Source organism: Saimiri boliviensis, chromosome 1, assembly GCF_048565385.1.
Source record: "Saimiri boliviensis isolate mSaiBol1 chromosome 1, mSaiBol1.pri, whole genome shotgun sequence".
In the NCBI taxonomy this organism is placed as follows: Eukaryota; Metazoa; Chordata; class Mammalia; order Primates; family Cebidae; genus Saimiri; species Saimiri boliviensis.
Window position 1 is genome coordinate 199,570,761 of NC_133449.1, and position 20,392 is coordinate 199,591,152.

Here is a 20,392-nt window from a genome sequence, read left to right on the forward strand (position 1 = left end):
TAAACATTTATCATAAACGTTTTTTATTTTCATTACATAATATTAAAATTTGTATTTTGGTTGAGGTAAGATAACTTATGGAAACATTTCTGTATTGTTGATTATTAAATTTGTTTATAATTGTTCACAGTTAATTAGAAGTAATGTTGAATTGTTATTATCATACATAAAATCTCTATGTACACTTCTGTTTCTTTAGAGTAGGCTAATAACGTTAAATTACAAAGTGAAAGACTATGCAGTTTCTTTCCAAGTTTTTAGGACAGATGTCCAAATTACTTTCCACAAGATATATTAATAACTTTCTTGCATTCCTATGAACAATAAATGAAATTGTCACACCTAGAATTGAGCTGTATATCAAAAAGATTCCTTTTGAATGTAATATGGGAAATAGTATCTCTTGGATTAATTTACATTCCATTAACTGCTAAGTAAATTGCAAAGTTGTTTTTTATATAATTATTAGCTATTTATTTTTTTTATTCTTTGAACTGTATGTTATGCAATCTACTCATGGCAAACCTGTTTTGAATGAACACATTTAGAAATATTATTTTATTATGTTTATTATGGTCTTTTTTTTTTTTTTTTTTTTTTTTTTTTTTTTTTTTTTTTTTTGAGGCAGAGTTTCGCTCTTGTTACCCAGGCTGGAGTGCAATGGCGGGTGATCGTGGCTCACCGCAACCTCCGCCTCCTGGGTTCAGGCAATTCTCCTGCCTCGCCCTCCTGAGTAGCTGGGATTACAGGCAGGTGCCACCATGCCCAGCTAATTTTTTGTATTTTTGGTAGAGACGGGGTTTCACCATGTTGACCAGGATGGTCTTGATCTCTCGACCTCGTGATCCACCCGCCTCGGCCTCCCAAAGTGCTGGGATTACAGGCATGAGCCACCGCGCCCGGCCTTATTATGGTCTTTTAACAACCCCATAAAGTTTGAAGATACTTATTATAAGTATATAAGTACACTATTAATATGCAAAGACATACTTTGGTGATCAAATATCTGTTTTCTTATTTCAGGAAGAAAGTTGCAAGGTAGAAGATTTTTCCTGGGCCTGGAATGTAGTTTATATATATACAGTAATTCTTGCAGAAATCTGTTTGTATGCAGCCACTTCTGATTTGCGAAAAACTGCTTTAATCGGTTTCTGTCACTGTAAAAGTTCCCGAAAATATATTTTACACCTGGACAAAGCAGTACAGCCAGAATTAAAGGAAACAAGTATTTTAAGTCTTTTGGAATATTTCTCTTCCAAAATGTCAGATAATTGTAAGTATATTGTTTTTTCATTTTGAGAGTAATATTTTTAAGTGTCCCTGTCTATATATACATAGTAACAAGCTTTTTACAAGAGTTAATATTTAGAAATAGAAAAAAACAGAGTGTCACTCACTCTGTTACTTAGGCTGCAGTACAGTGGCACGATCTCTGCTCACTGTAACCTCCTTCTCTGGTTCAAGTGATCCTCTTGCCTCAGCCTCCTGAGTACCTGGGACTATAGGCACTTGCCACCACACCTGGCTAAGTTTTGTATTTTTAGTAGAGCTTGGGTTTTGCCATGTTGGCCAGGTTGGTCTCAAACTCCTGACCTCAAGTGATCTACCACGTCAGCCTCCCAAAGTTCTGGGATTACATGCGTGAGCCACCACACCAAGTCAGAAAGTTTTTATCAGTAATTTTAAAACAACTGAAATAGAAACTAGATTCAGTTGACTGATTATTCAAATTATTTTTCTTGAAAACAAAAGCTGCATTTAAGCAAACCTGGGTAGTATATATGAAGTTTATTTCCTCTTTATTTTTATTTTGTTCCCCATAGGACTTTATCTTCTTGCCTCCATTTTCTCTAGGCATTTACTGTTTCCCTCTTGTTTTTTTCCTGCCCAGAGGATTTCTCTACAATTACTTCACTCAATTATTTTAGTACAATAGTTATATCTGACATCTTATAGTTCGTCAAATAGTAGCTATCTTATGTCTCGAGACTAAAGGTCATTTTGCTTTTGTATTTATGGGAGATAATAGAATAAAATACTTTGATTTTTCCAAGAGTACTTTGGGGACAATACTAAAGTAGTCTTTTTTGGTTGAATAAAACTCTATAGGTTTACTGAGACAAATAATTGCAGTTTGTATATTGTTATAGTCTATTGTGTATGTGACTCTCACTTCCATTAAATGCTGAGATAACTGAGACAGAAGAATCATGTCTGAATTACATTTTTATTAACCCAGCATCTAGCATAATAACACATAATAACGTGTAATTATGATAGTGGATTTGTAACATAATTAAATAAATCATTTAGTTTCAGATATAATTGCAAGATTTTGAAAATATTGAAAGAGGTAAGATATTATCTTTAGCCAGAACCATAATTCATTGATTTTGGGGAATTTATGCTAAAATATAATTTTAAATAGTAAGGCTTTAGACTTTCTCTCTTCGTATTTGAATACCCTTTATTTCTTTCTATTGCCTGATTTCCCAGGCCAGAACTTCCAATACTATGTTGATAGGAGTGGGGAGAGAGTCATCCTTGTCTTGTGCCAGTTTTCAAAAGGAATTCTTCCAGCTTTTGCCCATTCAGTATGATATTTGCTATGGATTTGTCATTAGTAGCTCTTATTATTTTGAGATGTGTTCCATCAATACCCAGGTTTTTGAGTGTTTTTAGCACGGAGAGGTGTTGAATTTTATCAAAGCCTTTTCTGATTCTATTGAGATAATCATGTAGTTTTTGTCATTGGTTCTGTTTATGTGATAGACTATGTTTATTGATTTGTATATGTTAAACCAGGCTTGCATCTCGGGATGAAGCCAACTTTTTTTTTTTTTTTTTTTTTTTTTTTTTTTTTTTTTTAATAGCAAGCGGGCTTGTCAAGCAGGATACCGTTACAAAGGTTATATGTTTCTATAGTTCTGAGTACCACATGACCCAGCACAGTAGCATGACCAAAGTATGCACTTAAGGGAGAAATGGTGGGAGGGGTGAGGCAGAGGTTAAGACAGAGTCTGTCTGGCTTTCAGCAAGAGGAGTCTGTCAGGCTAACACAGGGTAGGTTAGCACACTTCCACAGCTTGATGAGGTCGTCACAGCCACCTGATGCAAACTTCTTATTTTTTTATTTTTTTATAAGAAAATGAAGCCAAACTTGATCATGGTGGATAAGCTATTTATATGCTGCCTGATTCAGTTTGCCTGATTTTGTTGAGGATTTTTGCATTGACATCCATCAGGGATATTGGCCTGAAATTTTCTTTTTTTGTGGTATCTCTGTCAGATTTTGGTATCAGGATGATGCTGTCCTCATAAAATGACTTAGGGAGGAGCCTCCTTTTTTCTATTGTTTGGAATAGTTTCAGAAGGAATGATACCAGCTCCTCTTTGTACCTCTGATAGAATTCAGCTGTGATTTCCTATGGTTCTGGGCTTTTTTTGGTTGGTTGGCTACTAATTACTGCCTCAATTTCAGAACTTGTTATTGTTCTATTCATGGATTCAACTTCTTCCTGGTTTAGTCTTAGGCGAGTGTATGTGTCCAGGACTTTATCCATTTCTTCTATTTTCTAGTTTATTTGCATAGAGGTGTTTATAGTATTCTCTGATGGTAGTTTGTATTTCTGTGGTATCAGTGGTGATATCATTTATCATTTTTTATTGTGCCAATTTGATTCTTCTCTCTTTTCTTCTTTAATAGTCTGCCTAGCAATTTATCTATTTTGTTAATCTTTTCAAAAACCAACCCTGGATTTGTTGATTTTTTGAAGAGTTTTTCATGTCTCTATCTCCTTCAGTTCTCTGATCTTAGTTATTTCTTGTCTCTGCTAGTTTTTGAATTTGTTTGCTCTTGCTTCTCTAGTTCTTTTAACTGTGTTGTTAGCATGTTGATTGTAGATTTTTTTCACTTTTTTATGTGGGCATTTAGTACTATGAATTTTCCTGTTAACACTACTTTAGCTGTGTCCCAGAGATTCTGGTACATTGTGCCTTTGTTCTCATTGATTTCAAAGAACTTATTTATTTCTGTCTTAACTTCATTATTTATTCAGTAGTCATTCAGGAGCATGTTGTTTAGTTTCCATGTAGTTGTGTGGTTTTGAGTGAGTTTCTTAATTCTGAGTTCTAATTTGATTGTACTGTGGTCTGAGAGACTGTTTTGATTTCCATTCTTTTGCATTTGCTGAGGAGTGTTTTACTTCCAATTATGTGGTCAATTTTAGAATAAGCATGAGAAGAGTGTATATTCTATTGGTTTGGGGTGGAGAGTTCTGTAGATGTCTATTAGGTGAACTTGGTCCAGAGCTAAGTTCAAATCCTGAACATCCTTGATGATATTCTGTCTCATTGATCTGTCTAATATTGACAGTGAGGTGTTAAAGCCTCCCATTATTATTGTGTGGGAGTCCAAGTCAATTTGTAGGTCTCTAAGAACCTGCTTTATGAATCTGAGTGCTCCTGTATTGGGTGCATATATGTTTAAGATAGTTAGCTCTTCTTATTGCATTGATCCTTTTAGCATTATGTAATGCCCTTCTTTGTCTTTTTCGATCTTTGTTGGTTTAAAGTCTGTTTTATCAGAGACTAAGATTGCAACCTCTGCTTTTTTTTTCTTTCCATTTGCTTGATAAATCTTCCTCCATCCCTTTATTTTGAGTCTATGTGTGTCTTTGCACATGAGATCAGTCTCCTGAATACAGCATCCTGATGGGTCTTGACTCTTTATCCAATTTGCCAGTTTGTGTCCTTTAATTGGGGCATTTAGCCTATTTACATTTAAGGTTAATATTGTTACATGTGAATTTGATACTATTATCATGATGCTAGCTGGTTATTTTGCACATTAGTTGATGCAGTTTTTTCACAGTGTTGTTTGTCTTTATATTTTGGTGTGTTTTTGCAGTGGTTGCTACCAGTTTTCCCTTTCCATATTTAGGGCTTCCTTCAGGAGCTCTTGTAAGGCAGGCCTGGTGGTGACAAAAATCCCTTAGCGTTTGCTTGTCTGTAAAAGATTTTATTTCTCCTTCACTTATGAAGCTTAGTTTGGCTGGATATGCAATCCTGTGTTAAAAATTTCTTTTTAAAGAAAGTTGAATGTCAGCCCCTACTCTTTTCTGGCTTGTGGGGTGTCTGCAGAAAGATCTGTTTTTAGTCTGATGGGCTTTCCTTTGTTGGCAACCTGACCTTTCTCTCTGGCTGCCTTTAACATTTTTTTTGAAGTGAGCTTTCTTAATTTAATGAAGAGTATCTATAAAACATCTGTGGCAAACATCATTTTTTAAAATTGTACTTTAGACCCTAGGGTACATGTGAACATTCTGTATCCTGCAGGATTGTTGCATAGGTACACACATGCCATGGTGGTTTGCTGTCTCCATGCCCCTGTCACCTACATCAGGCATTTTTCCCAGTGTTATCCCTCCCCAACCTCCCCATCCGCCACTGTCCCTCCCCTTTCCTCCCTTCCCTCCCCGCCCCCGCATCTACCCCAATGAGCGTTATTCCCTTCCCTGTGCCCAAGTGTTCTCATTGGTCATCACCTGGCTATGAGTGGAAAAATGGGGTGTTTGGTTTTCTGCTCTTGCATCAGTTTGCTGAGAACGATGGTTTCTAGATTCATCCATGTCTATACAAAGGATGTGAACTTGTCATTTTTTATGGCTGCATGGTATTGCATGGTGTATATATGCCACATTTTCCTTGTCTAGTTTATCATTGATTGGCATTTGGGTTGTTTCCAGATCTTTGCTATTGTAAACAGCACCACAACAAGCATACGTGTGCATGTGTCTTTATAATATAATGATTTATAATCCTTTGTGTATACACCCAGTAATGGGATTCCTGGGTCAAATGGAATTTCTATTTCTAGATCCTTGAGGAATCACTACACTGCCTTTAACATTTTTTTTTTTCTTTCATTTTAAACTTGGAGAATCTGACAATTATGGGCCTTGGGATTGTTCTTCTTGAGAAGTATCTTTGTGATGTTCTCTGCATTTCCTAAATTTGAATGTTGGCCTGTCTTGCTAGGTTGGGGAAATACTCCTGGATAATATCCTGATGTGTGTTTTCCAACTTGGTTCTATTCTCCCCATCACTTTCAGATACACTAATCGACTGTAAGTTTGGTCTTTTCACTTAGTTCCATATTTCTTGGAGGCTTTATTCATTCCTTTTTATTTTTTTCTCTCATTTTTTCTTCATGCTTTATTTCATTCAGTTGATCTTCAATCTCTGATACCCTTTCACAGCTTGATCAATGCTATTGATCAAGCTATTGATATTTGTGTATGCTTCATAAAGATCTTGTGTGTTTTTCAGCTCCATCAGGTCATTTATGTTCTTTTCTAAACTGGTTATTCTAGTTAGCAGTTCCTCTAACCTTTTATCAAGGTTCTTAGCTTTCTTATATTGGATTAGAACATGCTTCTTTTGCTCAGAGGAGTTCGTTTTTACCCACCTTCTGAAGCCTACTTCTGTCAATTCATCAAATTCATTCTCTGTCCAGTTTTGTGCTCTTGTTGGAGAGGAGCTGTGATCATTTGGAGGAGAGGAGGCATTCTGGTTTTGGAAATTTTTTTAGCCTTTTTGTGCTGGTTTTAACTCATCCTCGTGGATTTATCTACCTTTAATCTTTGATGCTGATGGCCTTTGGATGGTGTTTTTCAGTGAGCATCCCTTTTGTCGATGTTGATGTTACTGCTTTTTGTTTGCTAGTTTTTCTTCTAGCAGTCAGGCCCCTCTTCTGCAGGTGTGCTGGAATTTGCTGGAGGCTCACCTTGGACCCTGTTTGCCTGAGTATCACCAGCAAGCAGAGGCTGCAGAACAGCAAAGATTGCTGCCAGCTCTTTCCTCTGGAAGCTTCATCCCAGAGGGATACCTGCCTGATGCCAGCCAGAGCTCTTCATGTGAGGTGTCTCTTGACCCCTGCTGGGAGGTGTCTCCCATTCAAGAGGCATGGGGGTCAGGGACCAACTTGAGGAGGCAGTCTGTCCCATAGCAGAGCTTAAGTACTGTGCTGGGAGATCTGCTGTTCTCTTCAGAGCCGGCAGGCAGGAATGTTTAAGTCTGCTGAAGCTGCACCCACAGCCGCCCTTTTCCCCAGGTGCTTTGGACCAGGGAGATGGGAGTTTTATCTATAAGCCCCTGTCTGGAGCTGCTGCCTTTCTTTCAGAGATGCCCTGCCCAGTGAGGAGAAAACTAGAGAGGCAGTCTGGGCACAGCTGCTTTGCTGTGCTGCAGTAAGTTTGGCTTCCTTAAGACTGTGAGGGGAAAACTGCCTACTGGAGCCTCGGTAATGGCAAATGCCCCTCCCCCCACCAAGCTTGATTGTCCCAGGCTGACTTCAGACTGTTGTGCTGGCAGCAAGAATTTTGAGCAGGTGGTTCTTGGCTTGTTGGGCTCCATGGGAGTGGAACCCACTGAACAAGACCACTTGGCTCCCTGGTTTCAACCCTCTTTCCAGGGGAGCGAATGGTTCTGTCTTGCTGGGATTCCAGGCACGCCTGGGGTATGAAAAAAAAAAAACAAAACAAAAAAAAAAAACAAAAAAAAACAAAACAAAAAACACTCCTGCAGCTAGCTAGCTCAGTATTTGCCGGAACAGTCACCTAGTTTTGTGCTCGATACCCAGGGCTCTGGTGGTGAGGCACACGAGGGAATCTCTTGGTCTGTGGGTTGCAGAAACCACAGGAAAAGTAGTGTCTGTGCTGGATAGCACAGTTTCTCATGGCACAGTCCCTCAGGGCTTCTCCTGGCTAGGGGAGGGAGTTCCCCACCCCCTTGCACTTCCCTGGTGAGGCAATGCCCCACCCTACTTCTACTTCTTTACGAAAAATACAAAAATTAGCTGGGTGTGGTGGTGCATGTCTGTAGTCCCAGACATAAACTTTTGATTTCCACTTCCTGTTTCTACTGGATCTTTGGTTTTTATATCAGTTAGTGAGAAAAAACTATGGAGACATATAAACACATGGCATATTACCTAATGCATAGTAAAGGTCCAGTAAATATTAATAGATATTATAGTTGTTAATGTAGTTTGTTAATATTATTATAGTGAGAAAGTATCAGTGAAGAAGTATTTCTTTTTATAATGCTTATTCCTATGTACACCATATATCTGAAAGATGCTTACTTTGTTTTTGTATAAGGTATATATGACAATGAAAATCATTTAAAATAGTATCAAGTGATTCTCATGTCACAGCTTCCTGAGTAGCTGGGATTACAGGCATGTGCCACCATGACTGGCTAATTTTTATATTTTTAGTAGAGGCCAGTTTTCACCCTGTTGCCCAGGCTGGTCTCAAACCCCTGGCAGTAAGTGATCCACCCCTGTGGGCCTCCCAGAGTGCTGGGATTACAGGCATGAAACCCTGCACCTGGTCTCAAATAATGTTTTTATGAACCATTTTTATATAAAGCCTTTATTACAAAGAAACAATTTAAATCTTGGATTTGTGAAGGCATTATTCTAGGAAACAAAAATAATGACTCGTATATGGTTTAGCTCTGCCTTCCCACCCAAATCTTCTCCAATTGCAATCCCCACATGTTGAGGGAGGGACTTGCAATCTCCACGTGTCTACGGTGGGAGGTGACTGGATCATGGGGACAGTTTCCCCTGCTATTCTTGTCATAGTGACTGAGTTCTCAGGAGATCTGATGGTTTTATAAGTGTTCGGAAGTTTCTCCTTTGCTCTTCTGTCTCCTGCTACTTTATGAAGATGCTTCCTCTTCCACCATGATTGTGTTTCTTGAAGCTTCCTCAGCCATGCAGAACTGTGAGTCAATTAAATCTCTTTTATTTATAAATTACCCAGTCTCAGTGAAGTTTTTGATAGCAGTGTGAAAACAGATGAATACAACTCCCATGAAGATAATATGAAGATACTTTCCTTTGATCTTATCTCAGTGGTCCCCAACCTTTTTGGCACCAGGGACCAGTTGCCTGGAAGGCAATTTTTCCAATGACAGTGGAGTGGAGTGGGTGGGGGATGGTTTTGATGAAACGGCTCCATCTCAGATCATCAGGCATGAATTAGGTTCTCATAAGGAGCTGCAACCTAGATCTCACTCATTCACAGTTCACAATAGGGTTCATGTTCCTGTGAGAATCTAATGCCACTGATTTGACAAGAGGTGGAACTCAGGTGGTAATGTTCACTTGCTGGCCGCTCACCTCCTATTGTATGGCCCAGTTCCTAACAGGCCACCGACTGATAGGTTTGGGGACCCCTGTTTATCTGGTACAGGAGCAGAACTTGAAGAATCTAGAGGACAGAAAGGCTATTTAACCTGTCTCTTTTCCATTCTGAGGTATATGTGAGACAAGCTTTTCATAGAGTAAAATGCCTATTAATTCAAGTTGGGGTCACTGGTTAGTGACTGAAGTGCCAAGTGGTATTTTTTTAATTGAATAGAAACATTTTGGTATGCTTACAGATACTACTTATGCATTTAACATTTGGTTGAAATCTGAGTCAAAGAGTCTGACTTTTATTATTCCTTTTATGGAGAACCATCCTACACATGTCTTAATGGAGTTGAGCTACAGGAAGGTTTGAATATGTTCAAGTCCCTAAATAAACCCTTATTTGAAATACAAATTTTTTCAGCAGTCTTAAGAAGAGATTATTTTGAGCTAGAAAACTATGAGGGAAGGTGATGAAAATTAATTTATTTAAACATACAGAATTTTTACCTGATCCCTGTTGAGAGTCTGATTTTGAAAAACATTTTGCCCTTATGGGTCATAAAGGATATTAATAATTAACTTTATTTTATTTATTAAGCTCTTTGAATGTTCCAGGCATTTTTCTAGGCACATAACATACATCACTTAACTCATTAATCATTACAACAAGATTATAACATAGATATATATATTATCCACATTTTCAAGATGAGAAAACTGAGGCAATAAAAGTATATTTGTCCAAAGAAGTATAATTAATAAATGGTACATTTGGGACGTACGAAGCCATGCTGATTTTGGAGTCCATGCTAGTAACTGCCTCACTATACTAAACTAACTAGACTAGATGGTCCCTTCAATGAAATTTTTTTAAGAGTTCATCTGCATGTTGAAGAATGTACAAAAGGTGACATTAAGAAATTCTCTCAGACAGTCATTATCCTACAGCACTATTTGCCACAGACTCTATATCATGTGTGGTACATATTTTTATAGTAAGTTCCTGAGCCTTGTTTTAGAACTTCGCATCAGACTTTTTATAAGGTGGGGTCCAGAGGTCTGTGTCATTAAAACACTTTCTATTTTATAGTTTGAGAAAACCTAGCCTGTATGTTTAGCTGTTAAACATGATAGTAAAATGTTCTCATTACAAGGAAAATATTTATCTTGATTGCTGTTAAGGACCTTTATGCATCCAGAGTGTTAGTATTTATTTCTGACGACTTACATATAACCACAGGGAAGCACAGTTTTGTGTTCTATCTTTTACATTTGAAATATTGTCTTCCTATATTCCTACTTTGGTTTCAGAGTGAAAAACTGATAGATTTTTTTAAAAGCCTTGTCTGGAGTCTTTGTTGTGATAATAAAACTTGGAAAATAGTGTCTTCTGTGGGAAACCAACAGACACTGCGTTAGCGTATCTTGTATAAGACAGTGAAATATTTAGAAATAGGTGATGAATGATAGAATCCAAAATATCTCAGAGTAGTAACTCTTCTCAATGGTACAGCACTCATCTAATGCACAAATCTCTTCCAGATGTTTGCAAACAGTAAACAAAGTCTGTTTAAAAGTCAACAGAGTGGTAGAACTCTGGATCTCCCAAAGCAGGCCATTCCACTTTTAGACTTGGAAAGATCTGTCCTTACATTGCAATGAAATTTTTCTTTCAATAGTTTCCAAACCTTGGCTTAAATTTTGTGCCCTGGAGGCAATCAAAATAAATGGATTCCTTTTCTCACGTGCAAGGCCTTCCAGTATGTGAAGATAATTACATTGGTTTCCTTCACCACCTCTCCACCCTGCTGTCATCCCTTATCTCTCTGCTTACTGCCAAGTTCTTGTGATAATTTTTTGTAGTACATGAAAAACATATTTTCCATATGGCTTATAATTAACTTCTTAAGTTTGCTGGGAGTTTGTTGTGTTGGCATCTTTGCCTAGATTTACAATAGATTTACAATAATTTATTCCAATAATATAATGTGATGTGAAGACATGTGCGTAGGACCCAAGTACTTTTCCATTTAGTGTTGTCTCAGAATGACAAAAGTAAAATATGGCATTCTTCCTTTCATTTGTTTGTTAGGAATGATTTTCTAAGCTGGTTCTCCAATGATAGTAGTGAATGAAATATGTGTCACAGTTGTGAAATAACTTTGTATGCTTCATTTTGATTCATTTTAACTTAGGAAAAAACATTAGCACAGAGCAAGAATTCCTTTTTAAAAAGTAAATGAAAGTTAATTGGAATCTTAGAACCAATTGAAACTTTTAATGATACTCTATTACATCTTTAATATACCTCTTACCTTGGTGAAGGTTATTCAGGAAAATATTCAGTAATAAGGTTGTGCTTTTTATACATGGAAAATATTTTACCCCTTAAAAAATGCATATGTATGTTAGCAATATAATTGAGGCAATCTTAATCATTCACAGTTCTGTATGCTGATCTAAAAGTATAATATCATTGATCATATTATGTGCATATAAAGAAGTTAACCAAATATATCTATTTTTTAGATTTCTAAAATAATTGTATTGAGGAATAATTGACAGACAATAAAATATGCATATTTAACCTCTACAGTTGGATCAATTTGACATATATATACACTTACCCATGAGACCGTCATTATGATAAAAGATGACCCATAAGAATTATTTCTTAGGATCTGGATACAAAAGAGGCTTCTATTTTCAAGGAAAGGGTAGGACATGGCTGGTGGGTAGGCAGCTAAATATGTGACTTTCCTTTAACAGAGAAAATGTGAGGCTTGTGCACAACAAACTAACTTAGTTAGATGTTTTGTTGTCTGCAAGTTTTAGTAGTCACGGTACTAGCAATTTGAACAACCACAATACTTACACATTTGGAATTTATCATCTTGTTGGATAATGTCAACAGCAAATGATAATAGCAAATGTCAGAGGGGTTTTGAATATGCTGGAGGTACATGAAGTCTAACAGTTTATTTTGTAAGATTAAATAACTGTAAGATATTTTATTTTAATATTCACCTGGTGTCTTTTGTACTATTTTGTTTTAACTTGAATTTATTGTGTATGTGTTTATGACTGTCTATGTATATATATGTGTGTATAGGTACACACACACACACACACACACACACACACACACATAATGACCATTATGTTGCTTTACTAAAATAATTGATAACTTCTGCCCTTATTTAAAGTGGATAAATTGTCACTTTTGGAGATAATTTTAGTTACATTTGTCTAATACTGCTTTATTATTAATTTCTCTTTTTATAACTTACGATTTTCCCACAGAGGCTGTGTTACTTTTTTATGTCCTCCAAGTTTTTATTTTATTGGTTGGTTTTTGAAATAAAATAACACTCAGCAGCTTAATTACTGTGTTCTTTTGAGAATGTTATAACATTAAACTTGATCCTAATGCATCTGGTTAACTATAGTAGTGATAAATTTAAATTTAAAAATTTATGAGGAGTAACATAAACTCGCCCTACAATTATCTATAGCTTATTATTTTTGTAAGTCTACCAATAGGATGTGAAAGTCTTTCCTTGCTGTGCTGTTTTGCGTTGTTGTGCTCCATCTTTTAGGGAAGAATTGCTAAGCAGCTCTGGCCTTTGGCCCTCTATGTCCTATTCATATTAAGAATGTTTTTGATGTAAAAAAAATCTTGAGAATATTTGTGTGTGTAATTATGTGTGTGTGTGAAAGGGGGTGTATGGAAATATGCCTTCTATGCTGATATTTTATAAATGTAGCACTTTCATGGGGGAAAGAATTACCAATAATGTTACTGTCTATTTGACTTTTAAAAAGTGATTATTAAGTACCATAACCACACATAAGTTCCAAGTATTTTTCATAAATTAAAACTTTTAAAATAACTAGGAGAAAACAGAGCACAGTACCTTTATGCCCATCAAACAAGAAAGGGTTTCATAAACAAAGCAGAAAAATCACAAATTATAAAGGATATGATTGGAAATTTGTACAAAAATGTACAATATCTGGGCAGGAAATAATGAGAGAAAATTAAAATAAGTTAAAAGTGAAAGTTTGGAAATATATGTATATGTTATAAAATAGAGATAATACTAATACCAGAAATACCACTTGTTACTATTGCTATGCTTTCAGTGTGGTTTCTAAACTTGCTAGATGGCCATAAATGGACTAATTTTAAATCCTAACTTGACCTGTATCTCTTTCTCACCACTGCCCCCTTTCCTGTGATTAAGCTATGTGCCACAAGTTGACCTATAAGTCAGTAGTTCAGAAAATCTAACATATTCTTTCCAAACCTGCAAACTTCTCTGAGAAAATGTATACAGTGACTAGTTTGGGATGAGTTCGTCAGATCTCTAGGTTGTAGCAGTATGCTTTCCTCTTCCTTGTTTGCATTAATACTTCAAGGTAAGGGTGAGAAGGGTCTGGAACTGGACATCTCAGGAAAATAGCCCTAAGCCAGGGACTCCAGAGACAGCAGGGAGCTGCAGGCACTCTTTCCTCCCTTCCACTTCCTGCAGCCTTGGGCTGAGCTGTCACCCAGAGCCCGTGGAATTATAGTGAGGGCAGAGAAGAGTTTCAGTATAGAATGTTGTGAAAAGAAAAGCTGGAAATTTTAAGGTGAAGGAAGAAGAATCTCTGTGGCCAAATATTCTAAGATTGCTCACTTTAACTCCATTTTCCAAATCTTGAATAGGACCTGTATTTTGAAATCTAAAAGTGCTTTGTACCCAACAAACATTGTGAAAATCTGACAAATTTCTACCCTGTCAACATTGCTTCCACAATCAAAGCTTAATCTATGGGGCCTGTGGAAAACAGTTACTAACTGTAGAGGTGAGACTTCACCGTCTAAATTTACTTGATCATTTTCTTAAAACTCCAAATAACCGAGATAAAGGGAAAACATTGCTATTCTTCTCAAGATTTGCTATCATTCCTACTAAATAATTTTAATCTAGCCCTGTACATGTTCAAACTAAAAGTTTCCTATTATTTTCCATTCTTTTTATTCCCTTGTTTGGTTGGTAACTGTTCCTTTTGTTGGGATGGGCTAGAAGAAACATATTGGGACTTTCAGTCCAAAGCCTTTTACCACATAAAGTTCTTCACCTACTTAAGATGAAGGAGCTGAGAATCTTACGGGAATACGCCTCACATATTTGAAGCATAAACAATACAAAGTATTTAGTTCAGATCCAATGGTCTAAAGTCCACCTGCTGAACAGAGAGGAAAAAGACGCATGAAGTAGAAATAATGCAGTGTTTCCAAAGTATTTATGGTGCTAAAGTGCATTCCAAAATGTCATTTTTAAAATTAATCTTTATAATGTAGCAGAAAAGAAAAAAATAAGATAGATTTAGGCTTCCTACTAAATTATTATGGTGATATATATTCACTAATGAAAATAACACACTAAGTGCTTAAAATTTTTTTGATGTACCAGTAAGAATTATACAAAGATCCTTCAGCATGCTTCAGAATGATTTTTTTTCTGTCATTTAATATGGTCCAGAAATGAATACCAAAATTATAGTGTCTCTTTACTCTTCACTCCTCCCATCCATTAATAGTAACATGATGATATGTTCATAGACAGAGAAATTATTAATTTAATCAAACACATTAATCTTGCATTTAGAGACACATGTTTAACACCAGATCTCTAGAACTTATTCATTTTATATTACTGAAATTTTATACCCACTGGTTAGCAATTCCCTTATTCCCTCCACCCAGTCCCTCATAACTACCATTCTATTCTTTGCCTCTGGCAGTGTAACTATTTTAGATAATTCATTTAGTGGAATTATGTAGTATTTACTCTTCTGTGATTGGCTTAATTCACTTAGCATAATGTTTTCAGGGTTCTCCCATGTTGTTGTGTATTGCAGAATGTTCTTCTTTTTTTAGGTGTGAATATATTTCTCTATATATGTGACACATATATATATATATATAGAGAGAGAGAAATATATATATAGTCATATACATATAAATGTCATATATATATATATATATATATATATATATATATATATGACATGTTCCTTATCCATTCATCTGTCAATAGACATTTAGGTTCTTTCCATATTTTGGCTGTATAAACAATGCTGCAATAAACATGAGAATGCTTATATCTCTTTGATATCCTGATTTTAATTTCTTTGGATCACTATCCAGAAGTGGAATTGCTAGATCATACGGCCATACAGCCATTCCATTTTTAATTTTTAGGGAAATTGTATACTGTTTTCTGTAGCAGCTATACCACTTTGCAATCCTACCAATAGCATACTGCAGGGATTCCAATTTCCTCACAACCTTGCCGATACTTTTTCTTTTTATAATAGATATCCTAACAGTTGTGAAGTGATATTTAATTATTCCTTTGATTTGTATTTCCTTGATAATTAGTGACACTGAGCTTATTTTCATATACCACTAGGCTATTTGCATGTCTTCTTTGGAGAAATGTCTATTTAAGTCCTTCATCCATTTTGTAATCCAGTTGCTAGTTTCATTTTACTATTGAGTTTTAAGAGTTTCTTATTATTTTAAAGATTAATGTCTCATTATATAGATGTCTCTAAATGTATTTCCCCATTCTGTAAGATGTCCTTTTACTCTGTTGTTTTTTTCTTTTGCTGTGCAGAAGCTTTTTGTTTGATGTAGTTCCACTTGAACTTATTTTTGTTTTTTTTTTGCCTGTGCTTCTGGTGTTATTTCCATAAAATCATTGCTAAAACCAATTTTAAGAGGTTTTCCCCCATATTTTCTTCTAGAGTTTTAGTTTCAGGTCTTCTGTTCATCTCTTACTAATTTTGAGTTGATTTTTGTGTGCAGCATAAAGGTCTAATTTTATTATTTACATGTGAATATCCAGTTTTCCCAACACCATTTGTTGAAGAGACTATCCTTTTCTCATTATATATTCATGGCACTCATGTAGAGTATCAGTAGGCTGTGTATGTGTGGATTTATTTCTGGGATCTCTATTCTGTTCCATTGGGCTATGTATCAGTCTTTAGGCTAGTACCATACCATTTTAATTTGTATAGTCTTGAAATATACTTTGAAATCAGCAAATGTGATGCCTTTGGGTTTGTTCTTTTTCAAGATTGTTATCGCTAGTTGGGATCTTTTTAGCCCATTGAATTTTTGAGGTTTTTGTTTTGTTTTGTTTTGTTTTTTCCTATTTCTGTCTAAAATGCCATTGGGATTTTGATGGGGAGGGCATTGAATCTGTAGGTTATGTTAGATAGTGTAAACATTTAAAAATATTAAATATTTGAATCTAGGAACAAAGAATGTCTTTTTATTTATTTATGTCTCATTTAATTTTTTAAATCAATGTTTTGTGGCTTTTAATGCAGAAGTCTAACTTATTTGGTTAGATTTATTCCTAAGTATTTTATTTTTTTGTTGCTATCATAAATGTGATGTGTTCCTAATTTCCTTTTTGTAGAGCTTGTTAATAGTGTATAGAAACAAATAATTTTTGTATGTTGATTTTGTACCACAATACTAAATTAGTTTATTAGTTTTAACACACTTGTTTTTGTGGAGTCTTTAGGATTTTCTTTATATAAGATTTTGTCAACTGCAAACAGAGATACCTTTACTTCTTCCTGTCTTTTTTGGATGCCTTTTAGTTATCTTGCCTAATTGCTCTGGCTAGTACTTTCAGTACTCTATGTTAAACAGACATCACCAGAATAGACAACCTTGCCTTGTTTCTGGTCCAGGCAGTGAGCTACAGGTTAGTGAGCATAGTACCCAATAATTAGTATTTCAGCCACTGCCTGTTCCTCTTGTTTCCACCTCTAGTAGTCGCAGTGTCTCTTATTTCCATATTTACATCCATGCGTACTCCATGTTTAGCTCCCCCTTATCAGTGAGAACATGTGATATTCGGTTTTCTGTTCCTGAATTGATTTGCTTAGAATAATGGTCTGCAGTTGTGTCCATGTTACTGTAAAGGATATGATTTTGTTCTTTTCTATGGCTATGTAGTATGCCATGGTGTCTATGTACCACATTCTCTTTGTCCAGTTTACTACTGATGGACATCTAGGTTGATTCTATGTCTTTGCTTTTATGAATAGTGCTACAGTGAATGTACAAGTGCATGTTGTCTTTTTGTTAGAATAATTTATTTTCTTTTGGGTATATACACAGGAATGAGATTGCTAAGTTGATCATAGTTCTGTTTTAAGAACTTTGAGAAATCTCCAAACTGCTTTCCACTGTGGCTGAACTAATTTACCTTCCCACCAATGGTGGTGTATAAGCATTCCCTTTTCTCTGCACCTTTTGCCAGAATCTGTTAATTTTTGAGTTTTAAATAATAGTCAATCTGACTGGTGTGAGATGGTATCTCATTATGATTTTAATTTACATTTCTCTAATGATTAGAGATGTTGGGCATTTTTTAGATGGTTTCTGGATGCAGGTACATCTTTTGAGAAGTGTCTATTCATGTTCTTGCTTATTTTTTAATGGAGTTGTTTGTTTTTTTCTTGTTAATTTGTTTAAGTTCTGTATAGATTCTGACATTAGACCTTTGTAGGATGCATAATTTGCAAAAATTTTCTCTCATTTTGTAGGTTGTCTGATCTGTTGATGGTTCTTTTGACTGTGCAGAAGCTCTTTAATTTCATTAGTTCCCACTTGTCAATTTTTGTTTTTGCTCCTATTGCTATAGGTGTCTTCATCATGAATTATTTCTCAGAGCCTATGTCCAGAATGGTATTTCTTAAGTTTTATTTCAGGATTTTTATAGTTTTGGGTCTCATATTTAAGTCTCTAATTAAGTCTGAGTTAATTTTTGTGTATAGTTTAAGGAAGGGGTCCCAGTTTCAATCTTCTGTCTATAGCTAGTGAGTTATCCCAGCACCACTTATTGAATAGGGAGTACTTTCCCCACTTCTTGCTATTGCTGATTTTGTCAAAGATTAGATGGTTGTAAGTATGTGGCTTTATTTCTGGGTTCTCTATTCTGTTCCATTGATCTATGTGTCTGTTTTTGTACTAGTACCATGCTGTTTTAGCTACTGTAGCCTTGTTGTATAGCTTGAAGTTGAATAATGTAATGCCTCTGGCTTTGTTGTTTTTGCTTAGGATTGCTTTGGCAATTTGGGCTATTTTTCAATTTCATATGAATTTTAGCATAGTGTTTTTTTATTTCTATAAAAAATAACATTGGTAGTTTGATAAGAATAGTATTGACTCTATATTGCTTTGGGCAGTATAGTCATTTTATGATATTTGTTCTTATATCTTTGAGCATAGAATGTTTTTCCATTTGTTTGTATCATCTCTGATTTCCTTCAGCAGTGTTTTATGTTTCTCCTTATAGTGATCTTTCACCTCCTTGGTTAGATCTATTCCTAGTTGTTTTATTTCTTTGTGGTTATTGTAAATGGGATTGCATTCTTGATTTGGCTCTCATCTGCTCTCAGTTGGTAGTTTCATGCCACTGTGGTTGAAAAATATTTTGTGTAATTTCAATCTTCTTGAATTTGCTAAGACTTTCTTTGTGACCTAGTAAGTGATCTGTTCTGGAGAAATTTTTATGTGTACTTGAAAAAAAATTCTCTTGTTTGGTGTTATGTAATCTGTATATGTCTTTTAGGTCTATTTAGTCTTCAGTATTACGCAAGTTGGCTGTTTCCTTATTAATTTTCTGTATGGTTATTATTGAAATTTCCTACTATGATTGTATTGCTGTATTTCTTCCTTTAGTTCTGTCAGTGTTTACCTCCTATATAATTATGCATTGTTTAAGAATAAGAATATGTTCTTAAAAATGCATCATTCAGCAATTTCATCATTATGCATGTATAATAGGGTATACTTACACACACCTAGATGGTATAGCCTACTAAACACCAAGGCTACACGATATAGCCTATTGCTCCTAGGTTATAAACATGTACAACATGTTAATGTACTAAATACTATAGGCAATTGCAACACAATGCTGTTTGTGTATCTAAACATAGAAAAGGTAGTGCATTGCACTACAACATTACAACAGCTATGATATCACTAGTTAATATAGAATTTTCAGCTCTATTTATTACAATCTTACGGGACAGTTCTCATATATGCAGTCTGTTGTTGACTGAAATATTGTTATGTGGCACATGGCTGTATTAAGGTACTCTGATCTTGGTTGTATATATATTTATACTTATTATATCTTTCTAGTGGATTAATCCTTTTATATTATGTAATATCTTTCTTAGTCTCTTGTGACAGTTTTTTGACTTAAAGTCTATTTTTTTTCTATGTAAGTATAGCCACTCTTGCTTCTTTTCATTATTATTTGCAAGGAATATCTTTTCCATGCTTACTTTCAGCCTATATGTATCTCTAAATATAAAGTGATCCCCTTATACATACCTTATGTTTGGGTCCTATTTTTTAATTCACTTAGCCACTTTATATATTTTAATTGGGAAGTTTAATTCATCTACATTTAAATTAATTATTGATAGGAAAGGACTTATTATTACCATTTTATTACTTGTTTTATGTTTATCTCTCTTTTCCTGCTCTACCTTCTTTTATGTCTGTGTATGTATGTGTGTTTGGTATTGGCATGCCTTGATCCTTTTTCTTTTTATTTTGTGTAACTTCTATAGGTATTTTCTTTGAGATTAATATGGGTCTTATCTAAAATACAACAATCTAGTTTATGTTGAAAACAACGTCAATCTTATACAAAAGCTGTACACTTCTCAAAGCTCTAATAAATATTTTATGCTTATGATGTCACAATTAACATCTATTTGCATTATGTATACATAAACAGATTTTTAAATTGATTTACTTACCATTGTTACACTAATATAGTATTATGTATTTGTCTATATATTTACCTTTGCCAATTTTTATATTTTCTTATGCTATCATCTTGTGGTTTAGCATCCTTTTCTTCAAGTTGAAGAACTCCCTTTAGCATTTATTGTAAGACAGTTCTAATCATAACATAATCCCTCAACTTTTGCTTGTATGAGAAAGTATTTCCCTTTTATTTTTAAACAATTTTCCAGATATACTCTTTCTGGCAGATTTTTTTCTTTCATCCCTTTGAATATATCATCTTTCTTCCTTCTGGCAGGCAAGACTCCTGCTTAAAAAAGTCTTCTGATAGTCTT

General features: G+C 35.1%; 1 protein-coding gene across 4 annotated transcripts in view; it reads left to right on the forward strand.

The window, feature by feature from the left end:
* The window catches only part of TMEM232 (transmembrane protein 232), a 342,108-nt gene that overhangs the window by 129,334 nt on the left and 192,382 nt on the right, over positions 1-20,392 (forward strand). For all 4 annotated transcript variants that reach the window (XM_074382794.1, XM_074382800.1, XM_074382803.1 and 1 more), the window contains one exon: positions 1,024-1,273. In XM_074382794.1, coding sequence (XP_074238895.1) covers positions 1,024-1,273 — 250 coding nt within the window. The remainder of the gene's footprint in view (positions 1-1,023; positions 1,274-20,392) is intronic.